This window comes from Scyliorhinus canicula, chromosome 8 (genome assembly GCF_902713615.1).
Source record: "Scyliorhinus canicula chromosome 8, sScyCan1.1, whole genome shotgun sequence".
Lineage (NCBI taxonomy): Eukaryota > Metazoa > Chordata > Chondrichthyes > Carcharhiniformes > Scyliorhinidae > Scyliorhinus > Scyliorhinus canicula.
This window is the reverse complement of record NC_052153.1, coordinates 192236511-192257929: the sequence shown is the minus strand read 5'-3', so window position 1 is coordinate 192257929 and position 21419 is coordinate 192236511. Positions and strand designations below refer to the sequence as shown.

General features: G+C 50.1%; 1 protein-coding gene across 4 annotated transcripts in view; it reads right to left on the bottom strand.

Moving 5' to 3' along the window:
- Positions 1-143: 143 nt before the first annotated feature.
- znf131 (zinc finger protein 131) overlaps positions 144-21419 on the bottom strand; it is a 32816-nt gene continuing 11540 nt past the window's right edge. For all 4 annotated transcript variants that reach the window (XM_038805920.1, XM_038805924.1, XM_038805922.1 and 1 more), the window contains exons 4-7: positions 12160-12304; positions 9441-10189; positions 2268-2398; positions 144-1188 (exon numbers count right to left, since the gene is read on the bottom strand). In XM_038805920.1, the coding sequence (XP_038661848.1) occupies positions 934-1188; positions 2268-2398; positions 9441-10189; positions 12160-12304 (1280 nt within the window). In that variant the 3' untranslated portion in view covers positions 144-933. The remainder of the gene's footprint in view (positions 1189-2267; positions 2399-9440; positions 10190-12159; positions 12305-21419) is intronic.

Sequence of the window (21419 nt, the reverse complement as noted above, 5' to 3'; positions counted from 1 at the left end):
AGCGCTCTTCCCTCAGCCCGTGGCCGACAGCAGCACAGAGCTAGGACTTTGCTGCTCTCGTTAGTCACCGGTTAAGCAGTCGAGTGAGAGAGAGGTGAGGATGGGAAGCAACACAATACATTAATGAAAGACGACATGCATGCTGTGTTCTGAATCAGCCACTGTCTTTATTAACAGGCCTATAAATTGATTTAACTGTTCTGCGTTCTTTGTGAACGTTTACAGTTTACAGAAAGCTGGGTGACTGGAATAACTCCAGCACATCTCGGGTCCGCTCTGCTTTCACCAATATTCCCCGAAAAAAGGTCCAGCGGATCGCCGTTTCCTGGCAGACTAGCACAGACTATCAAAGTTAACATTGACAAAACCTTCCCATACACAGGTAACTTGCAACAGGGGTGTATCCAGCAGTAGTGTGATGTGTACAATCTACGGTGCGTCCATTGCTGTTTTGTCCACGAGTCGGGAAATGGAGAGCCAGAATTGTCAGCCAGTGGCAGAAAGGGCATCACTGTCGCTTCTGGTTGCTGATAACCCCGGGCCAGCACGTCAGCAGACCCAAGTGATGGCAGCCTGCCACACCCTCAGTAGGACTGTGGCAGTCCTGGTGCACTCAGATAAGACAACCCCATTTGAACGGTCTTGGGAGTGCAATTCAGTTTAAGTCAGGAGGCAAAAGCAATTTGGCTGCCGTTGTAAAAACTTAAAACCGTGGAAGTCTAACACAGGTGGAAATGCAGCTGCTGAATGGCCTCTGTGCTGGCACGGGCACTGCCAGCTGTCATCACAACTGATGTCTGTGCTGCTGCCTTGCCATGCTGACCCCACCACAGGTCGGCAAGTTCTTCTCGCACTCGCTTGCATTCAGCCAGTCAGTTGGTTGGGCATGGAAGAATTTGATCTGCCCTCCCCCCAACTCTCGCGGCAATCTCCTTACACCGTCACCTGCTCAATGATAGTCTCCCCCTCCAACGTCTCGGTGTCAATCACCTCCACGGGCACCACGATCTCGGTCACCTCACCCACCTCCTGCTCGGCAGCGCCGTGGACATCCTTGACGTGCTGCCTCAGCTCACAAGCCCGCATGAACCACATGTCGCAAATGGTGCAGTGGTTGGGTTTCTCGCCCGTGTGGACTGCCAGATGATTCTTGAACTGGTCCCAGCTGGGGAAGACACTGGAGCAAACCTGGGAATAAAAACAACAACTGGAGTCAGCAGTGTGACCTCCACCCCGGAAAGGATGCTGACCCATCAGCCTTCACCTCATCAACACTGTGCACCTGGCCCGGAAACCCATTGGAATGTCAAGGGGGAGCACGATCAGGGTGCTTTCATTGCACAGTAGCCCTAATCTAGTCTCCGGCACAATACTGTCTTGCCTCCTGCTGCAACCATCACACATGATGAAAGGCCCAATTGTGCCACACATGCTACTGGCAGAGCTGATCTATATGGGTGTTGCGGGTGAGAATGTTTTGGCTATGATTTTCTAATCCCCTCTCAACATGCAATTATAACACCCACTCAGCACACTTCATCCTGCTTGACAAATCCTTCCACGTCCTCGGATTCTCCATATCCTGCATCCATAACCCTTCCGAGACCACTACGTTTCTCTGGTTCCCCATCATCCTGATCTCTGATTTGAATCGCTTCAGCATTGCAGCCAGGCCTTAAGTTCCCTGCACCCTAAACTCCATAATGCCCGACCCTCAACCTCTCCTATCTCACTCTTCCCGTAAGATCCTCCTCAAAAACCTCTGACCAAGCTTTTGGTCCTCTTTCCGACATCTCCTTACTTGGCAAACGTTTCATAGTTTCCGAGAATTTACAGTGCAGAAGGAGGCCATTTGGCCGATCGAGTCTGCACCTTGGAAAGAGCACCCCACCCAAGCCCACACCTCCACCCTATCCCCGTAACCCAATAACCCCACCCAACATTTTTGGACACTAAGGGCAATTTAGCATGGCCAATCCACCTAACCTGCACATCTTTGGACAGTGGGAGGAAACCGGAGCACCCGGAGGAAACCCACGCACACACGGGGAGAACGTGCAAACTCCACAGACAGTGACCCAGCCGGGAATCAAACCTGGGACCCTGGCGCTGTGAAGCAACTGTGCTAACCACTGTGCTAGCGTGCTGCCCCCATTACGTTGGTTGATAACTTCCCGGCGAAGCGCCTTGGGATGTTATATTAAGTTAAAGGTGCTACAGGGATGCAAGTTGTTGTTCACTGTGGCCTGTGTCGCTCAGCACCGTACCTGACACTCGTACATCTTCTTCCTTCCTTTCTTTGCGCCCACACTCGTTCGACATGCCACCAGGTGGCATTTCAGTGTGCTGTTCCTGGCAAATCGCTCGTGACAGTTTGGACACTCAAAGGGTTTCTCTCCTGGAGAAATTAAAAGGTAGATTTCACCATTCACTGCAAACAATCCAAACATCATACTCTCACTTCCAAAACAAAATTGAACATGAATTTTTAATTTTACCAGAAACAGAAATGATGCCAGGGAGTTAAGATGCCGTCCCCCAAATAGGTTATTAATCAGAAGCCATTTTAACATCTCCTTTTGCTACTTTACAAAAGTGATGATGCTATAAAAGTACTTCATCAGCTGTAAAGTGCTTGGGACATGCTGGGGTTGTGAAAGGCGCGATATAAATGTAAACACAGAAAATGCTGGAATTGCTCAGCGGGTCTGACAGCGTCTGTGGAGAGAGTAATGGAGTTGACGTTATAGGGCTGTGACCTTTTATCAGAACTGGGCAAAGTTAGAGGTGATGTCGGTATTAACATTCTTGGCCTGCTGCACTGGTACAGTGAAGCTTCAGGAACGGTGCTTCATCTCCCATTCAGATTCTTTATAGTCTTCTGGACTCAACATTGAGTCCAACTATTTCAGACAGCAAACTCTGTCATTATGTTTCCTTTTCTTTGTTGCTTAGATTTTTCTCTTATTTTGACTTTCAGTCAGCAGCACGCCTACTCTACATACGAGGAGAGATTGACGAGGTTGGGATTGTTCTCGCTGGAGTTCCGAAGAATGAGGGGAGATCTCATAGAGACTTATAACATTTTAGCGAGACTAGACAGGGTAGATGCAGGGAAGATGTTACCAATGATGGGTGTGTCCAGAACCAGGGCCTGAGGATTCAGGGTAAACCATTTCGGACAGAGCTGCGAGGACGTCTCCAGCGGCAACCTAGCCCCCTAGAAAGGTGAGAATTCCTCACTTTCGAGGGCTGTTGATGCCGGAGTCATTGGCGCCGGTTTTCACACCAGCGTGGGGGACACAGCCGCATTTGTAGAGAATCCCACCCAACGTGTCTACACTGCTTGTAAAGAAATGCAGGCCAGAAAGTTATCTTGTTTGGACGTTAGAGCTACAATTAATTTAAAAGCATTCAGTGAGTCCTGGAAGAAAGGCAATATCATCATGGAGATGGTTGGAGCTTAAGAAAGTTCCAGGATTTCAATTTAAGTATGTTTGCAGGGAGAGAGAGAGAGTACTCTGCAGCAGGGGAAAGATTACACCGAAAAAGTCCGGTGGCTCTGTGCAGTTGGGGCTCAGGAGAAGTTACTGGAGCAATTTGATAGCTCTGCACAGTTAGGGCTCAGGAGAAGTTCTGGGGAGCTGAGCAGGTGGAACACAGGAACATAGAACATACAGTGCAGAAGGAGGCCATTCAGCCCATCGTGTCTGCACCACCCACTTAAGCCCTCACTTCCACCCTATTCCCGGTACCCAATAACCCCTCTTTTGGTCACTAAGAGCAATTTATCATGGCCAATCCACCTAACCTGCACGTCTTTGGACTGTGGGAGGAAACCGGAGCACCCGGAGGAAACCCACACAGACACGGGGAGAATGTGCAGACTCTGCACAGACAGTGACCCAGCGGGGAATCGGACCTGGGACACTGGCGCTGTGAAGTCACAGTGCTAATCACTTGTGCTACCGTGCTGCCCAGGTGTCAGAAGGTCACCGGCTCTGTGCCGGAAGTGGTTGAAGAAGAAGCTTGGGGAGCCATTTATTGCTTAGTGTAGCTGGGGAGATTGGAGCTTCATGAAATCCAGGTGCTAAATCAGCTCAGTGAAGCCAGCTGGCTATTAAAGAGCTGAAATTGCACGAGTAATTACAGGTTCGTGCGCGCTTGGAAATCCCGGGGGACGGAGAGTCGGGAAACGAGATTGAAACCCTGGGAGGTGTGCAGTCATTGAGGTAAATAGAATCAGTGTGGCATTTGAGGGAATTCAGAAGCTCGATTTTCCAAAGTGAAATTAGGGAGACAGAGAGTGGGATTCTCCAATCTTGTTGACCCTGCCACCACTGCCAGTGACGATGGAAGAATTGACGTTCAGCCAAAACTCCATTCCGTGCAGTGGGATTGGAGCATCCAGCCGTGGGCGGGGCCGGAGAACTGCGGCCAGAGTTTTAACAAGATTGTTCACTGATATCAGGCAGGGAGCTGAGAAATCAGCGGGACTGGTCTTGGCTGCATTCGCTATTTAACGTGTAGTGTGGACTGTGAACTACGAGTTTGCCTGTTAATTCACATTTACCTCACGCTAATTCTTAATATTAGAGTATAAGGCAGATATTGTAACTTATTTTGCTTTTCTGACCTTGTACAGTGAAGTTTATTTTTGTTTGTTCAAAACCTGTGGAATCTTGTGGCTTTATTCCATTAGCAAGAGTCTTGAATCTCAAACGTTGTATACTTAAAACAAAAGGTTATTAGTCCCTAACCATCAAAACTTGGCGGTCTGGTCTAGGATCACAAAGTGACCAACATAACTGATCATATCTCAGTTAGAGTCATGGAGCCAGAATTCTTGAAAGTGTTTAAAAAACAGTTGATAGTGGGTTTGTAAACCTGTCTCTGACTCAAGCTCCCCTCAATCTAAGCCTTCCCCACTGGGAGAATGAGACTACTGAACTTGCTCCAGTAAATAGAGACAAAAGAGCTTATGAGTTTAATAGCTTGTGTATCTGACTTCCAGTGACGGCGGGCGGGAGGCGGCTGCGCAACAGAGGGCTCCCGATCCGGAACGGCATTTTCGGGGCTTTAGGCGCGGTCTCAGGGTCCACGGAGGCAGGGAGAAGGTAGGGAGAAGGCAGGGAGGAGGCAGGGAGAAGGTAGGGAGAAGGCACGGAGGAGGCAGGGAGAAGGCACGGAGGAGGCAGGGAGAAGGCACGGAGGAGGCAGGGAGAAGGCACGCAGGAGGCAGGGAGAAGGCACAGAGGAGGCAGGGAGAAGGCACGGAGGAGGCAGGGAGAAGGCACGGAGGAGGCAGGGAGAAGGCACGGAGGAGGCAGGGAGAAGGCACGCAGGAGGCAGGGAGAAGGCACAAAGGAGGCAGGGAGAAGGCACGGAGGAGGCAGGGAGAAGGCACGGAGGAGGCAGGGAGAAGGCACGGAGGAGGCAGGGAGAAGGCACGGAGGAGGCAGGGAGAAGGCACGGAGGAGGCAGGGAGAAGGCACGGAGGAGGCAGGGAGAAGGCACGGAGGAGGCAGGGAGAAGGCACGCAGGAGGCAGGGAGAAGGCACAGAGGAGGCAGGGAGAAGGCACGGAGGAGGCAGGGAGAAGGCACGGAGGAGGCAGGGAGAAGGCACGGAGGAGGCAGGGAGAAGGCACGGAGGAGGCAGGGAGAAGGCACGGAGGAGGCAGGGAGGAGGCAGGGAGAAGGCACGGAGGAGGCAGGGAGAAGGCACGGAGGAGGCACGGAGGAGGAAGGGAGAAGGCACGGAGGAGGCAGGGAGAAGGCACGGAGGAGGCAGGGAGAAGGCACGGAGGAGGCAGGGAGAAGGCACGGAGGAGGCAGGGAGAAGGCACGGAGGAGGCAGGGAGAAGGCACGGAGGAGGCACGGAGGAGGCACGGAGGAGGCAGGGAGAAGGCACGGAGGAGGCAGGGAGGAGGTACGGAGGAGGCAGGCAGGAGGCACGGAGGAGGCAGGGAGAAGGCACGGAGGAGGCAGGGAGAAGGCACGGAGGAGGCACAGGATCAGCAAGAAATCGGCCGGTAAAAGAACAGCTGAGGGCCCGTCGGGGAGTGGAGAGGTCACCATGGGGTCACCAGGGAAAAAGAAGGCTGGAGCACCAGGGGAGGCCGCATTGCTGAAGGCTGAAATAACTAAGGTAATGGCTGCAGAATTCAAAAGGCAGTTTACAAAACACCTGGAGGCGATGAGGAAGGAGATGAGGGAGGTTTTGAGTGTGCTGGTGGAGAAGGTGATTTCCCCGGTGACGACGGTGGTGGCTAGTGCAGTGGCGGAGGTGCGGGCGCAAGGGGAGGCGCTGAAAGTAGTGGAGGAGACGGTGGCGCAGCACGGTGATCAACTTACCTCGATTGGGAAGGAGATCGGCTCATCGGTCGGGGAGGCCTGTACCAAAGGCGGGTGAGCCGCCAAGAGTAGTGACTTTGTGCTTCCATAGGTACTGTGTGAAAGAGAAGGTCCTGTACTGGGCCAAGCAGAAGCGGGTGGTGCAGTGGGCTGGAGCTGGTATACGTGTATACCGGGACTTTACGGTGGAGCTGGCGAGGAGGCAGGCTGCTTTCAACCGGGTGAAGAGGGCACTGTGCATCAGCAAGGTGCAGTGCGGGATTGTATATCCAGCGAAGCTGAGGGTGACTTATAAGCTCAAGGACTTTTATTTTGGGACGGCGGAAGTAGTGGAGGAGTTTGCGAAGGCAGAAGGACTGTGGCAGAACTGAGAAATTGAGAAATGGCCATGTGCCGATGTCACCTCAGGACTGTATTTTTTTCTTTTTTTTTGTCTCTTCTTTTTTTGTTTCACTGCGTCCGGGTGTATGGGGAGCCAATGGGGTATATATTTGGACAAGGGAAGGGATGGGATTTGCACTCGAAGCGAGGGCTCTTTGGGGGGGATAGGCGGGGTGTGTGCGCTAAAAGGGGATTTCTGGGCTTTCCGAGGGCTGGGCAAGGGGGAAAAGGACCTGGGCGGGGGCCTCCGCGCTGGCCGGTTTAAACTCTTTGGTACAGGCCTCCCCGACCGATGAGCCCGATCCAGTTCATATCAGGAGGGATCCTCCCCCTGCCCCAATAGTCACCCTTATAAGTCACCCTTATAAGGGCGGGGGAGTGGACTCTAGGGTGACCATGGGCGGTCCCGGACTCCTTTCTTTTTTCTCCTTTGTTTTTCTGTTTCCACCGTGGGTTTGTTTTATTGGATGCATATATTGACAGGTGGGCCGTTGTTTGGGGTGGTGGGAGGATGGGATCGTTGTTATTGTTAAGGGGATTGACTTTGTATTTGTTACCGTTTACTGTTTGGGGGGGGGGGGAATTTTGGAGGAAAATGTGAAAATAGAGAATAAAAACTTTTTTTAAAAACAGTTGATGGTTGGACTGAAGATTCTGTCTGAAAGGATGAGATTAGATGGGCTGAATGGCCTTTTCCCAGTTGTTATCTTTATCCACCTTTACCCCAAATCCCCGGGCCCCCGGTTGAATTGCATCCCAGGCTGCTGTGGGAGGCGAGGCAGGAAATTGCTGGGGTTCTGACTCAAGTTTTCCATTCCTGTCTGGCCACAGGGAATGTGCCCGAGGACTGGAGAACAGCGAATGTTGTTCCACTTTTCATGAAGGGTGGTAGTGATAAACCAGGGAAATACAGACCGGTGAGTCTCCCGTCAGTGGTAGGGAAACCTTTGGAGAAAATCCTGAAGGAATCTCAACTTGGAAAGGCCTGGGTTGATTAGGGGTAGTCAGCATGGCTTTGTCAGAGGGAGGTCATGCCTAACACATTTGATAAGACCTTTATGATAAAGTGACCGATGTGCGGATGAAGGAAGTGCGGTTGATGTAGTTTATATGGATTTTAGCAAAGCCTTTGACAAGATCCCACACAGGAGACTGATTGAGAAGGTTGCAACACCTGGAATTAAAGGACACTTGATTAGTCGGGTGGTTAACAGTGAAGAAGAGGGTCATAGGTTACAGAAAGATATAGATGGGTTGGTCAGATGGGCAGAGCAGTGGCACATGGTATTTAACCCTGAGAAGTGTGACGTGATGCACTTTGGAAGAGGAAACAGGACAAGGGAGTATGTAAAGAATATCAAGGGAGTATGTAAAGAATGACAGGACAATAGGAAGCTCAGAGGAACAGATGGATCTGGGGGTGCTTTTTCACAGATCCCTGAAGGTGGCAGTGCAGGTGAATAGGGTGGTTAAGAAGACATATGGGACACTTGCCTTTATCAGTCGTGACATAGAGTATAAGAACAAGGAGGTTAGGTTGGAGCTGTACAGAACAGCTGAAGTACTGTGTGCAGTTCTGGTCGCCACACTATAGGAAGGATGTGATTGCACTGGAGGGGGTACAGAGGAGATTCACCAATGTGTTGCCTGGGGCGGAGCATCTGAGCTCTAAGGAGAGACTGGATAGGCTTAGATTGTTTTCTTTAGAGCAGAGAAGGCTGAGGGTGGTTATGATTGAGGTGTATCAGATTCTGAGGGGTTCGGACAGGGTAAATAGGAAGCAGCTGTTCCCCTTGGTTGAAGGGTCAATCAGAAGGGGGCATGGTCTTACGGTGAGGGGCAGGAGATACCGAGGGGATTTGAAAAAACAGAACTTTACTCTGGAATGTACGGCCTGGGAAGGTGGTGGAGACTGGAAACCTCACAACCTTTAAAAATCACTTGGATGAGCACTTGAAACACCATCACATTAAGGAGATGGGACAAGTGCTGGTAAGTGGGATTAGCACCAGATTAGGGGTAGTCAGTGCAGACTCGGTGGGCCAAAGGGCCTTTTCTGCGCTGCCCGACTCTATAGTGTGAACACCTCAAACATTGAGGTGTCTGAAACAGTAGAAGGAGTTTACAGGACTGAAGGAGGCCATTTGGTCCAACAGCTCTGCGATGGCTCCTACGAGGGCAATCCAAAACTAATCCCCACATCCTCCTGAAAAGTCAAGACCGTGAAAAGTTGACAAAAGTGATCAAGAAGAACGGTAGCAGAGATGAGAGATGAGTTAAGCGGAGAAACCCGAGCAGCTGGGACTGTTCGCCTGAGAGGAGATTTAATATTGGGGGTCAAAATTTTCAAGGGTTTGATTGAGGAAATAAGGGGAAATTGTTTCCACTGGCAACAGGCTCAGCAACCAGAAGGCACAGATATAAGCGTCTTTCTGAAGCACAGTGGATTGTTATGATCTGAAACATGCTTTCTGAAAGAACGGTCGAAACAAATAACAAGTTTCAAAAGGGAGCAGGATAAATATTTGAAGAGGAACAATTTGCAGAGCAGGGGACTGGGACAAATTGGACAGTGCTTTCAAACAGCCAGAACAGACGCAACACAATGGGCCAAATGGCCTCCTCTGTGCTGTGCCATTCAAAGATTCGAGGATACGGATTAAGATGTGGGTGGGGAAAGACCCAGCTGCTGACACCTCTTACCCGTGTGCTTTCGAAGATGTTCTTTAAAATGTCCAACGTGGTCAAATTGTTTCTCACAATACTGACAGACGTGCACCTTGCGGACACAGCGCGCCTTCTTGTTCCCACCTTCCTCTTCACGATGGGAGGAGAGATGCTGCTTCCAGGCGCTCTCCCGCGTGTACTGCTTGCTACACAGGTGACAAATGTAATTCTCCCCAGAGTGCACCTTCAGGTGCTCCTTGAAGTGGTAGAAGAGTCTGAAGGAGCGGTTACACTTCTCACAGCAGAACAGTTTATCGCCCTGCGCCAGCACTTCCACAATGTGGATCCCGTCCTCGCTCACAATTGACGTTTCGGACTCCTCGCGGGACCGGCCCGCGGACTCCCGCTCCCCTTCCTTCTCTAGCTCCTTGTCCAGCTCATCCTGCTGGTATTTGCTGGTGATGTCAGCGAGCAGGGCCAGTGCGGATTCCACTGGCTGCTCCGTGTCCGCCACGTCATCACCAGGCGGCTGTGCCGGCTCGTCTGCCGTGGGCAGGTTCTCCACCGCTTCCTGCACAGCAGCCCTGGCGTCCTCTTCCATCTCCTCCGCATTGATCTCCACGATCTCGGCAGCAAAGACATTCTCCTGGTCGATTTCCACCGTCTCAGTCTCTTGGATGGACGGCAGGGTTTCCGTAATGACATTCGATGTTTCGGCTATTGTCCGCTTCTTGGCTTTCCTCTTGCCGGGTGTCTTGACTTGGTCCGGGGATTCTGCATGATTTCTGAAGAACAGAACAGGGCGATGAGTGGGACAGGGAACGGTAACGCAGCTCGACAACACACAGCGGGGCAGACATGTGCGACAGGGAACAGTAACACAGCTTGACGACACAGAGCGGGGCAGTCAGTGCGACAGGGAACAGTAACACAGCTCGGCGACACAGAGCGGGACAGTCAGTGCGACAGGGAGGAGTAACACAGCTCGGCGACACAGAGCGGGGCAGTCAGTGCGGCAGGGAACAGTAACACAGCTCAGTGACACAGAGCGACAGGGAGGAGTAACACAGCTCGGTGACACAGAGCGGGGCAGTCAGTGCGGCAGGGAACAGTAACACAGCTCAGTGACACAGAGTGACAGGGAACGGTAACGCAGCTCGACAACACACAGCGGGGCAGACAGTGCGACAGGGAACAGTAACACAGCTCGACGACACAGAGCGGGGCAGTCAGTGCGACAGGGAACAGTAACACAGCTCGGCGACACAGAGCGGGACAGTCAGTGCGACAGGGAGGAGTAACACAGCTCGGCGACACAGAGCGGGGCAGTCAGTGCGACAGGGAACAGTAACACAGCTCGGCGACACAGAGCGGGGCAGTCAGTGCGACAGGGAACAGTAACACAGCTCGGCGACACAGAGCGGGGCAGTCAGTGCGACAGGGAACAGTAACACAGCTCGGTGACACAGAGCGGGGCAGTCAGTGCGACAGGGAGGAGTAACACAGCTCGGCGACACAGAGCGGGGCAGTCAGTGCGACAGGGAACAGTAACACAGCTCGGCGACACAGAGCGGGGCAGTCAGTGTGACAGGGAACAGTAACACAGCTCGGCGACACAGAGCGGGGCAGTCAGTGCGACAGGGAACAGTAACACAGCTCGGCGACACAGAGCGGGGCAGTCAGTGCGACAGGGAACAGTAACACAGCTCGGCGACACAGAGCGGGGCAGTCAGTGCGACAGGGAACAGTAACACAGCTTGACGACACAGAGCGGGGCAGTCAGTGCGACAGGGAACAGTAACACAGCTCGACGACACAGAGCGGGGCAGTCAGTGCGACAGGGAACAGTAACACAGCTCGACGACACAGAGCGGGGCAGTCAGTGCGACAGGGAACAGTAACACAGCTCGACGACACAGAGCGGGGCAGTCAGTGCGACAGGGAACAGTAACAGCTCGACGACACAGAGCGGGACAGTCAGTGCGACAGGGAGGAGTAACACAGCACAAGGACACTGAAGAGAAAGGAAGGATATCTCTAAATTTATAACAGCTAACAAATCTTTAGTTAAAATGGGACCAGACTAGAGCATTAATTGAACACTCAATCACAAACGTCTCCAGTGAATTATTTTGAAGTGAGGCCACTGTTGCAGGATCCTTAAAAGAATGGGGTGAGTAACCCTTTCAACCAAATGTTTGCTCATAATGTCCAAGACACCAAGCAAACAACCGGAAAAATGGACCATTCGCCCCATTGCTGTTTGTGGGCTCTTCCAATGCGGAAATTCGTTGTTGCACGTGTTTGCACAACTAGACAATGCACTGCGGGTCATTCAATATCTGGGAAGCACCAAGGCTTTTGAGAGATGTAATCAGATGCGATACAAATGCAAGTCTTTGCCAGCACAAGCAGGATGGGTTAATTTACTGCCTTCTGTGCTGCATCATTCCATAAAGAAACTTCCCAATGCTACTTATTTCAGTTATTATCATGGGTGGCACAGTAGCACAGTGTTTAGCATTGTTGTTTCACAGCACCAGGGTCCTGGGTTCGCTTCCTGGCTTGGGTCATTGACTGTGCAGAGTCTGCACGTTCTCCCCATGTCTGCCTGGATTTCCTCCGGGTGCTCCAGTTTCCTCCCACAAGTCACGAAAGATGTGCAGGTTAGGTGAATTGCACATTCTGAATTCTCCCTCAGTGTACCTGAACAGGCGCCAGAGTGTGGCGACTAGGGGATTTTCATTTTTATTACCGGTTGTTGAGTGCTTTCATCGCCTCTTCCATCTGCAAGTATTCGGCTGCCTTCCACACATCACTCGCCTCATCTTCCTGCAGCAGCATCAGCTTGGCAGTGTAGGTGAACTCAATCAAGTGCCGGAATGCCAGGTTACTCACCCCTGAGGCAACAGAGCAACATGTATCAAAAACACAGTCCCGTCATAGCTAGGCTACTTTGCAACAAGCCCCACCCCAACCTGCTGAAACTCACCCTTCCCCGAGGGCCTCAAACTGTGTAGTTTCTCAACAAACTATTTTATAAAACTCTTGGAAATACAGATGAGTAAGGCCCCCGCGGGGCCTCATCCATCTGAAAGAGGCCTTCAATCTCCCCACTGCAGCCTCCGATTGCTTCTCATCGTGAGACCATGGTGTTCACCTCTGCTGTTCGAAAGGAACATTGTAAAGTCAAGTTCACTTTACAAGCAGCGCTTCTACTTGAATTTAGGAAAATACCATTTGTGTCAGCGGTGGCTCAAGTCGTACTCCTGCCTCTGTGTTACGAGGCGCCGCGTTCAAGTCCCACTCCAGAAAGCTGAGCACGGATATCAAGGTTGACGCTCCAGTGCGGCAGTCAGGATGTGCAAACTGTTGGGACCTGGCACCTTTCTGGTTACATGTCAAACTAAGGCCCCAGCTGCCCTCTCAGTTAACGTAATCGCTCTCGTGACATTATTTTAAAGAGGAATAGAGCAGTTTATCCTCCGCGTCTCAGCCAATATTTACTTTAAATCGACAGGACAAAAACTGGTTATTATCTTTGCTGTTTTTGCGAGATTGTTGAGCCTAAGTTTGTCAGAGCGTTTTTGGGAAAGCTTGTGAGTCACAGAATGATTTTAGGACTTTTGCTAAACACCCGGCTGATGGTAAATGTCTTGCTGTACAAACCCCAGAAGGGAAATTTGAAACAACTTCCCCCATGTTTCTTTACAATTTGTACAGAATGAGGGGAAATTTTGAAATCCAGAAATGATGTCCCCTACTACTTGTGATGATTTTATAGCAAAGAAATAGGAAAAGCAATAAACTAAAATAGAAATACACTTAAACATGACAAAGCTGTCACATAGTACTGGGAGCTACACCGCTATTCCTGCAATTGGCTGAGATCTAAAATAGCCCCCTGCATAAGTTTCAATATCTCTTCAAATACACTCTGTTCCTTTGGTTTCTCATTACCTAACCCAGTTTCTTTCAAACTGCTCTCTCCCAGAATTGATTAAATTAATCGCTTTACTTTAGCTTCCCTTTATCCATACTTTACCTATGGCACCTTTATTTCACCACTTGCTTATCTTATCCTTTGAAATACAAAAGCCTTATAAATCTATTCCTGTTCTACTACCATCCTTATTAAATTACCTTAAGTAAACATCTGTTTCAGATCTTGCTCGATAAGACTCATGAACATATCAAACTCACAGTTCACATTCACACGGTCAGTCTATTCCCATTCACATATCCTCACAGTTTAAAAATATGACCAGAATATTACTGACAGAAAAATACTCTAATTTCTTGGGTTTCTCTGCCAGGTTTTCTTTTTTTTTTAATTTAGATTACCCAATTATTTTTTCCAATTAAGGGGCAATTTAGCGTGGCCAATCCACCTACTCTGCACATTTTTGGGTTGTGGGGGCGACACGGGGAGAATGTGCAAGCTCCACACAGACAGTGACCCAGAGCCGGGATCGAACCTGGGACCTCAGCGCCGTGAGGCGGTTGTGCTAACCACTAGGCCACCGTGCTGCCCTTCTGCCAGGTTTTCTTGACACAGTTCCATATAGAGCATGTGTGAGGGCTACCCAGAGAGGAGGCTATTCTAGATCTGATCATGTGTAATGATACAGGATTAAGTAATGACCACGTAGCAGAAGCACCCCTCGAAAGTAGTGATCATAACGTGATTGAATTTCGCAATCAGTTCACGGGGAGGAGTGGATTTAAGATCAATGTTTTGAACTTAAATAAGGGCAGCTATGTGGGTATGAAGACAGAGGTGCCTAAAGTGAACTGGGAAATTAGGTTATGGGATAAGACAATGTGGATGCAGTGGCAGACAGTTATGGGATATTTCATGACACTCTGCAAAGATACAGTCCGCTGAGAAATAAAGATTCTAGGGGTGCCCTCCCTTGGGAACCGGACTTCCGGCCCTCCCTCCTCACCCTCTGATCTCAGACCTTAGGCTATGTCTGGCGGGACTGGAGAGCTGTCAGCCAATCTGATTGGTCAGCAGCTCTCCAAGGCGGGACTTCCTGCCAAAGGCGGACAGAAGCTGCCAATCAACGCCCATTTGAAATGGAAGTGGACTTGTCGGGGTCAGTGGGGATGTGTTATGTGTCGGGGTCAGTGGGGATGTGTCGGGGTCAGTTGGGGTGTGTCGGGGTCAGTGGGGATGGGTTATGTGTCGGGGTCAGTGGGGATGGGTTATGTGTCGGGGTCAGTGGGGATGGGTTATGTGTCGGGGTCAGTGGGGATGTGTCGGGGTCAGTGGGGATGGGTTATGTGTCGGGGTCAGTGGGGATGTGTCGGGGTCAGTGGGGATGGGTTATGTGTCGGGGTCAGTGAGGATGGGTTATGTGTCGGGGTCAGTGGGGATGGGTTATGTGTCGGGGTCAGTGGGGATGGGTTATGTCTCGGGGTCAGTGGGGATGTGTCGGGGTCAGTGGGGATGGGTTACGTGTCGGGGTCAGTGGGGATGGGTTACGTGTCGGGGTCAGTGAGGATGGGTTATGTGTCGGGGTCAGTGGGGATGGGTTATGTGTCGGGGTCAGTGGGGATGGGTTATGTGTCGGGGTCAGTGGGGATGGGTTATGTGTCGGGGTCAGTGAGGATGGGTTATGTGTCGGGGTCAGTGGGGATGTGTCGGGGTCAGTGGGGATGGGTTATGTGTCGGGGTCAGTGGGGATGGGTTATGTGTCGGGGTCAGTGGGGATGTGTCGGGGTCAGTGGGGATGTGTCGGGGTCAGTAGGGATGTGTCGGGGTCAGTAGGGATGTGTCGGGGTCAGTGGGGATGTGTCGGGGTCAGTGGGGATGTGTCGGGGTCAGTGGGGATGTGTCGGGGTCAGTGGGGATGTGTCGGGGTCAGTGGGGATGTGTCGGGGTCAGTGGGGATGTGTTATGTGTCGGGGTCAGTGGGGATGGGTTATGTGTCGGGGTCAGTGGGGATGGGTTATGTGTCGGGGTCAGTGGGGATGGGTTATGTGTCGGGGTCATTGGGGATGTGCTATGTGTCGGGATCAGTGGGGATGGGTAATGTGTCGGGGTCAGTGGGGATGTGTTATGTGTCGGGGTCAGTGGGGATGTGTTATGTGTCGGGGTCAGTGGGGATGGGTTATGTGTCGGGGTCAGTGGGGATGTGTTATGTGTCAGGGCCAGTGCGGATGGGTTATGTGTCGGGGTCAGTGCGGATGGGTTATGTGTCGGGGTCAGTGGGGATGGGTTATTCGGCCAAGGTCATCATTAGACTGAAATCCAGAGTTCGGTGGAGTTCAAAATTTCACTACCTGCGGTGCTGGGATTTGAACCCTGTTCCCCAAATTAAACTGGCTCTCTGGATTACTAGTTTAGTGACAATACCACAACAAGGGTCAAGATGGACAACAAAATTGGCTTAAGGATAGAAAGCAGCAAGTTGTGGTAATTGTTTTTTTCAAACAGTGATGTTCCCCAAGGGTCAGTGCTAAGACCACTGAATTTTTTGATATGAATAAATGTCTTGGATTACAGTTTACAAAATTAAATTTAACAATTTGCTGATGATACCAAATTTAGGATAGTGGTAAACAGTTGGGGTTATACAAATCGACTGCAACAAGACGTAGATAGGCGCGCATAATGAACAGACAAGAGTGACTGGAAGCAAAACTGAAAATACTGGACAATCTCAGCAGGTCTGACAACGTTTCAAATCTGGATGACTCCAAGAGTCTCTTTCCACAGATGCTGTGAGACCTGCTGAGATTGTCCAGTATTTTCTGTTTTTGTTTGAGATTCCAGCTTCCGAAGTCATTTGTTTATATAAGCGGTGATTGGACTTTAATACAAAGAAATAGAAACATAGAAAAAATAGGAGCAGGAGCAGGCTATTTGACCCTTCAAACCCGCTCCGCCATTCATTATGGTCATGGCTGACCATCTCTTACCAACTTTTACAGATGCACCATAGAAAGCATCCTATCTGGCTACATCACAGCCTGGTATGGCAACTGCTCGGCCCAAGACCGCAAGAAACTTCAGAGAGTCGTGAACACAGCCCAATTTATCACATAAACCTGCCTCCCATCCATTGACTCCATCTACACCTCCCGCTGCCGTGGGAAAGCGGGCAGCATAATCAAAGGCCCCTCCCACCCGGGTTATTCTCTCTTCCAACTTTTTCCATCGGGCAGGAGATACAGAAGTCTGAGAACACGCACGAACAGACTTAAAAACAGCTTCTTCCCCACTGTCACCAGACTCCTAAATGACCCTCTTATTGACTGACCTCATTAACACTACACCCTGTATGCTTCACCCAATGCCGGTGTTATGTAGTTACATTGCGTATCTTATGTTGCCCTATTATGTATTTTCTTTTTATTTTCATGTACTTAATGATCTGTTGAGCTGCTCGCAGAAAAATACTTTTCACTGTACCTCGGTACACGTGACAATAAACCAATCCAATCCAATCAAACTTAATAGCCTAATCCCGCTTTCCCCCCATATCCTTTGATCCCCTTTGCCCTAAGTGCTATATCTAACTGCTTCTTGAAAACATGCAATGTTTTAGACTCAACTACTTCCTGTGGTAACAAATTCCATAGGCCGACCACTCTCTGGGTGAAGAAATTTCTCCTAATCTCTGTCCTAAATGGTCTACCCCGTATCCCCAGACTGTGACCCCTGGTTCCTGACACACCCACCATCGGCAACATCCTTCCGGCATCTACCCTGTCCAGTCCTGTTAGAATTTTATAGGTTTCTATGAGATCCCCCCTCATTCTTCTCTACTCCAGCGAATACAATCCTTACAGATTCAATCTCTCCTCATATGACAGTCCCTCCATCCCAGGAATCAGTCTGGTAAACCTTCGCTGCATTCCCCCCAGAGCAAGAACATCCTTCCTAGACAAGAAGACCAAAACTGCACTCAGTATTCCTTAATATATATTGTGAATAGCTGGGGTCTCAGCACTGATCGCTGAGGACCCCACTAGTCACTGCCTGCCAATCTGAAAAAGACCCGTTAATTCCTACTGTTTCCAACCAGTTTTCTATCCATCTCAATACACTGCCCCCAATCCCATGCACTTCAATTTTACACACTAATATTTTACGCGGGACTTTGTCAAAAGCATTCTGAAAGTCCAAATACACCACATCCACTGGCTCCCTTTCATCAACTCTACTAGTTACAACCTTGAATAATTCCAGTAGATTTGTCAAGCATGATTTCCCCTTCATAAATCCATGCTGACTCTGTCCTATCCTGCCACTGTTTTCGAAGTCACCTGAGGCCGAAATTGAACCCGGGACCCTGGAGCTGTGAGGTAGCAGTGCTAACCACTGTGCCACCGTGCCGCCCAATCAATTTAATCCCATCAATTTCCCCAGCACCATTTCTCAACTGATATTAATCACTTCAGTTCCTCCTTCTCACTAAGCCCAACATTTCTGGTTTGTTATTTGTGTCCTCATTTGTGAAGTCAGAACCAAAATATATATTTAGTTGCTCAGCCATTTCTTTGTCCCCTGCAATACATTCCCCTGCTTCTGACTGTAAGGGACTTTACATGAGGTGATGATGAGGTGATGCATTTTGGCAGAGACAATCTATACACAATGGCCCAGTTCTAAAGAGTGTGCCGGGACAGAGAGACCTGGGGGCTCATATTGATCTTTGAAGGTGGCAAATCATATTGAGAGTGGTCGCACCCCTAGCCAAGCTGTTCCAGTACAGCTACAACACTGGCATCTACCCAGCAATGTGGAAAATTGCCCAGGTGTCCTGTACACAAAAAACAGGACAAATCCCACCTAGTCAATTACAACTCTATCAATCACTATCAGAAAAGCAATGCAAGGAGTCATCAACAGTGCTATCAAGCAGCACTTACTCAGCAATAACCTGCTCACAGACACTCAGTTTGGGTTCCACCAGGGTCACTCAGCTCCTGACCTCATTACAGGCTTGGTTCAGACACAGACAAAAGAGCTGATTGCCAGAGGTGAGAGTGTCCGCCCTTGATATCAAGGCAGCATTTGACCAAGTATGACATCAAGGAGCCTGAGCTAAATTGGAGGCAATGGGAATCAGGGGGAAAACTCTCCTCTGGTTGGAGTCATTCCTGGCACAAAGGAAGATGGTTGTGGTGGTTGGAGGTCAATCATCTCAGCTCCAGAACATCACTGCAGGTGTTCCTCAGGGTAGTGTCCTAGGCCCAACCACCTTCAGCTGCTTCATCAATGACCTCCCTTCCATCATAAAGTCAGAAGTTCCCGTACCAGCCTCCCCGGACAGGCGCCGGAATGTGGCGACTAGGGGCTTTTCACAGTAACTTCATTGAAGCCTACTCGTGACAATAAGCGATTTTCATTTCATTTCATTTCATTTTCATTTCAGAAGTGGGGTTGTTTGCGGATGACTGCACAATGTTCAGCACCATTCGCAACTCAGATAATGAAGCAGTCCATGTCCAAAGGCAGCAAGACCTGGAGAGTATCCAGGTTTGGGCTGACAAGTGGCAAGCTGCATTTGCGCCACACAATAATAATAATTATTATTATTATTGGATAAGTGTGAGGTTATTCATTTTGGAAGCAAAAACAGGAAGGCAGATTACTACCTGAATGGTTGTAAATTGGGAGATGGGAGTGTGCAGCGGGACCTGGGTGTCCTTGTGCACCATTCGCTGAAGGTAAGCATGCAGGTGCAGCAGGCGGTAAAGAAGGCTAATGGTATGTTGGCCTTCACTGCGAGAGGTTTCGAGTATAGAAGCAGGGATGTGTTGCTGCAATTGTACAGGGCCTTGATGAGGCCACACCTGGAGTATTGTGTGCAGTTTTGGTCTCCTTCTCTGAGGAAGGATGTTCTTGCTCTCGAGGGAATGCAGCGAAGGTTTACCAGACTGATTCCAGGGATGGCGGGACTGTCATACGAGGAGAGATTGACGAGGTTGGGATTGTTCTCGCTGGAGTTCAGAAGAATGAGGGGAGATCTCATAGAGACCCCTCTAACAGGACTAGACAGGGTAGATGCAGAGAAGATGTGACCAATGATGGGTGTGTCCAGAACCAGGGGTCATAGTCTGAGGATTCAGGGTAAAGCATTTCGGACAGAGATAAGGAGACATTTCTTCACACAAAGAGTGGTGAGCCTGTGGAATTCATTACCACAGGAAGTAGTTGATGCTAAAACTTTGAATATATTCAAGAGGCGGCTGGATATAACACTTGGAGAGAATGGGATCAATCACTATGGGGAGAAAGCAGGATTAGGCCATTGAGTTGGATGATCAGCCATGATCGGGATGAATGGTAGAGCAGGCTCGAAGGGCCAAAAGACCTCCTCCTGCTCCTTAGGCACCTTCCACCTTGACCACAACCATCTAGGACAAGGGAAGCAGATACCTGGGAACCCCACCACCTGAAGCTTCCCCTCCAAGTCACTCAAGACTCTGACTTAATAATAATCTTTATTAGTGTCACAAGTAGACTTACATTAATACTGCAAAGAAGTCACTGTGAAAATCTCCTGGTCGCCACACTCCGGCACCTCTTCGGGTGCACTGAGGGAAAATTCAGAATGTCCAATTTACCCTACAAGCACGTCTTTCGGCACTTGTGGGAGGAAACTGGTGCACCCGGAGAAAACCCACGCAGACACGGGGAGAACGTGCAGGCTCCAAACAGACAGTGACCCAAGCTGGAAATCGAACCTGGGTCCCTGGCGCTGTGGAGCAACGGTGCTAACCATTGTGCTACCGTCACTCCCTTGCACTTCACTGTCGCTGGGCCAAAATACTAGAACTCTCTCCCTAACAGCACTGTGCATGTACCTACGCCTCAGGGACTGCAGCGGTTCAAGAAGGCAGCTCACCACCACCTTCTGAAGGGCAGTTAGAGATGTGCAAGAAATGCTGGCCTAACCAGCATCGTGACGGCACGGCAGCAGTGTTTAGCACTGCTGCCTCACAGCGTCAGGGACCCCGACTCAATTCTGGCCTTGGCAGACTGTGTGGAGCAGGGGTGGGCAAACTTTTCCGTGCAAGGGCCGCATTCAGAAATTCACAATTCACAAAGGGCCACATAGTATATTAAGTAAAATAATTACTTCACCCGGTTATGATTCTGGGCGCCTCATATAGAACATAGAACAGTACAGCACAGAACAGGCCCTTCGGCCCTCGACGTTGTGCCAAGCAATGATCACCCTACTCAAGTCAACGTATCCACCCTATACCAGTAAGTAACCCAACAGCCCCCCCACCCATTAACCTTTAAAAAAAAATTTAAAAAAAAAAAAAAAAAAAAAATTTTTTAAAGATTTTTTTTTTTAATGACTTGGTGGGCCGCAGAAATACCTTTGGCGGGCCGCATGCGGCCCGCGGGCCGTAGTTTGCCCACCCCTGGTGTGGAGTCTGCACGTTCTCCCCGTGTCCGCGTGGGTTTCCTCCGGGTGCTCCAGTTTCCTCCCACAGTCTAAAGATGTGCAGGTTAGGCGGATTGGCTTGATAAAATTGACCCACAGGTTAGGTGGGGTTACTGCAGGGAGTGGGCTGAGGTTAGGGTGCTCTTTCAGCGAGTTTGTGCAGACTCGATGGGCTGAATGACCTCCTTCTGCACTGCAGGGATTCTATTAACCAGAGACACTCACATCCCGTAAATGGATTTTTAAAAAGCATGTGGGATCTTGGGTTTCAAAAATAGAGGCACTGAGTACAAAAGCAGGAAGTTATGCCAAATCTTTACCAGAACTCTGGTTAGGAGAAAACCTGGAACACTAGGCAGCAGGGTAGCATGGTGGTTAGCATAAATGCTTCACAGCTCCAGGGTCCCAGGTTCGATTCCCGGCTGGGTCACGGTCTGTGTGGAGTCTGCACGTCCTCCCCCTGTGTGCGTGGGTTTCCTCCGGGTGCTCCGGTTTCCTCCCACAGTCCAAAGATGTGCGGGTTAGGTGGATTGGCCATGCTAAATTGCCCGTAGTGTCCTAATAAAAGTAAGGTTAAGGGGGGGGTTGTTGGGTT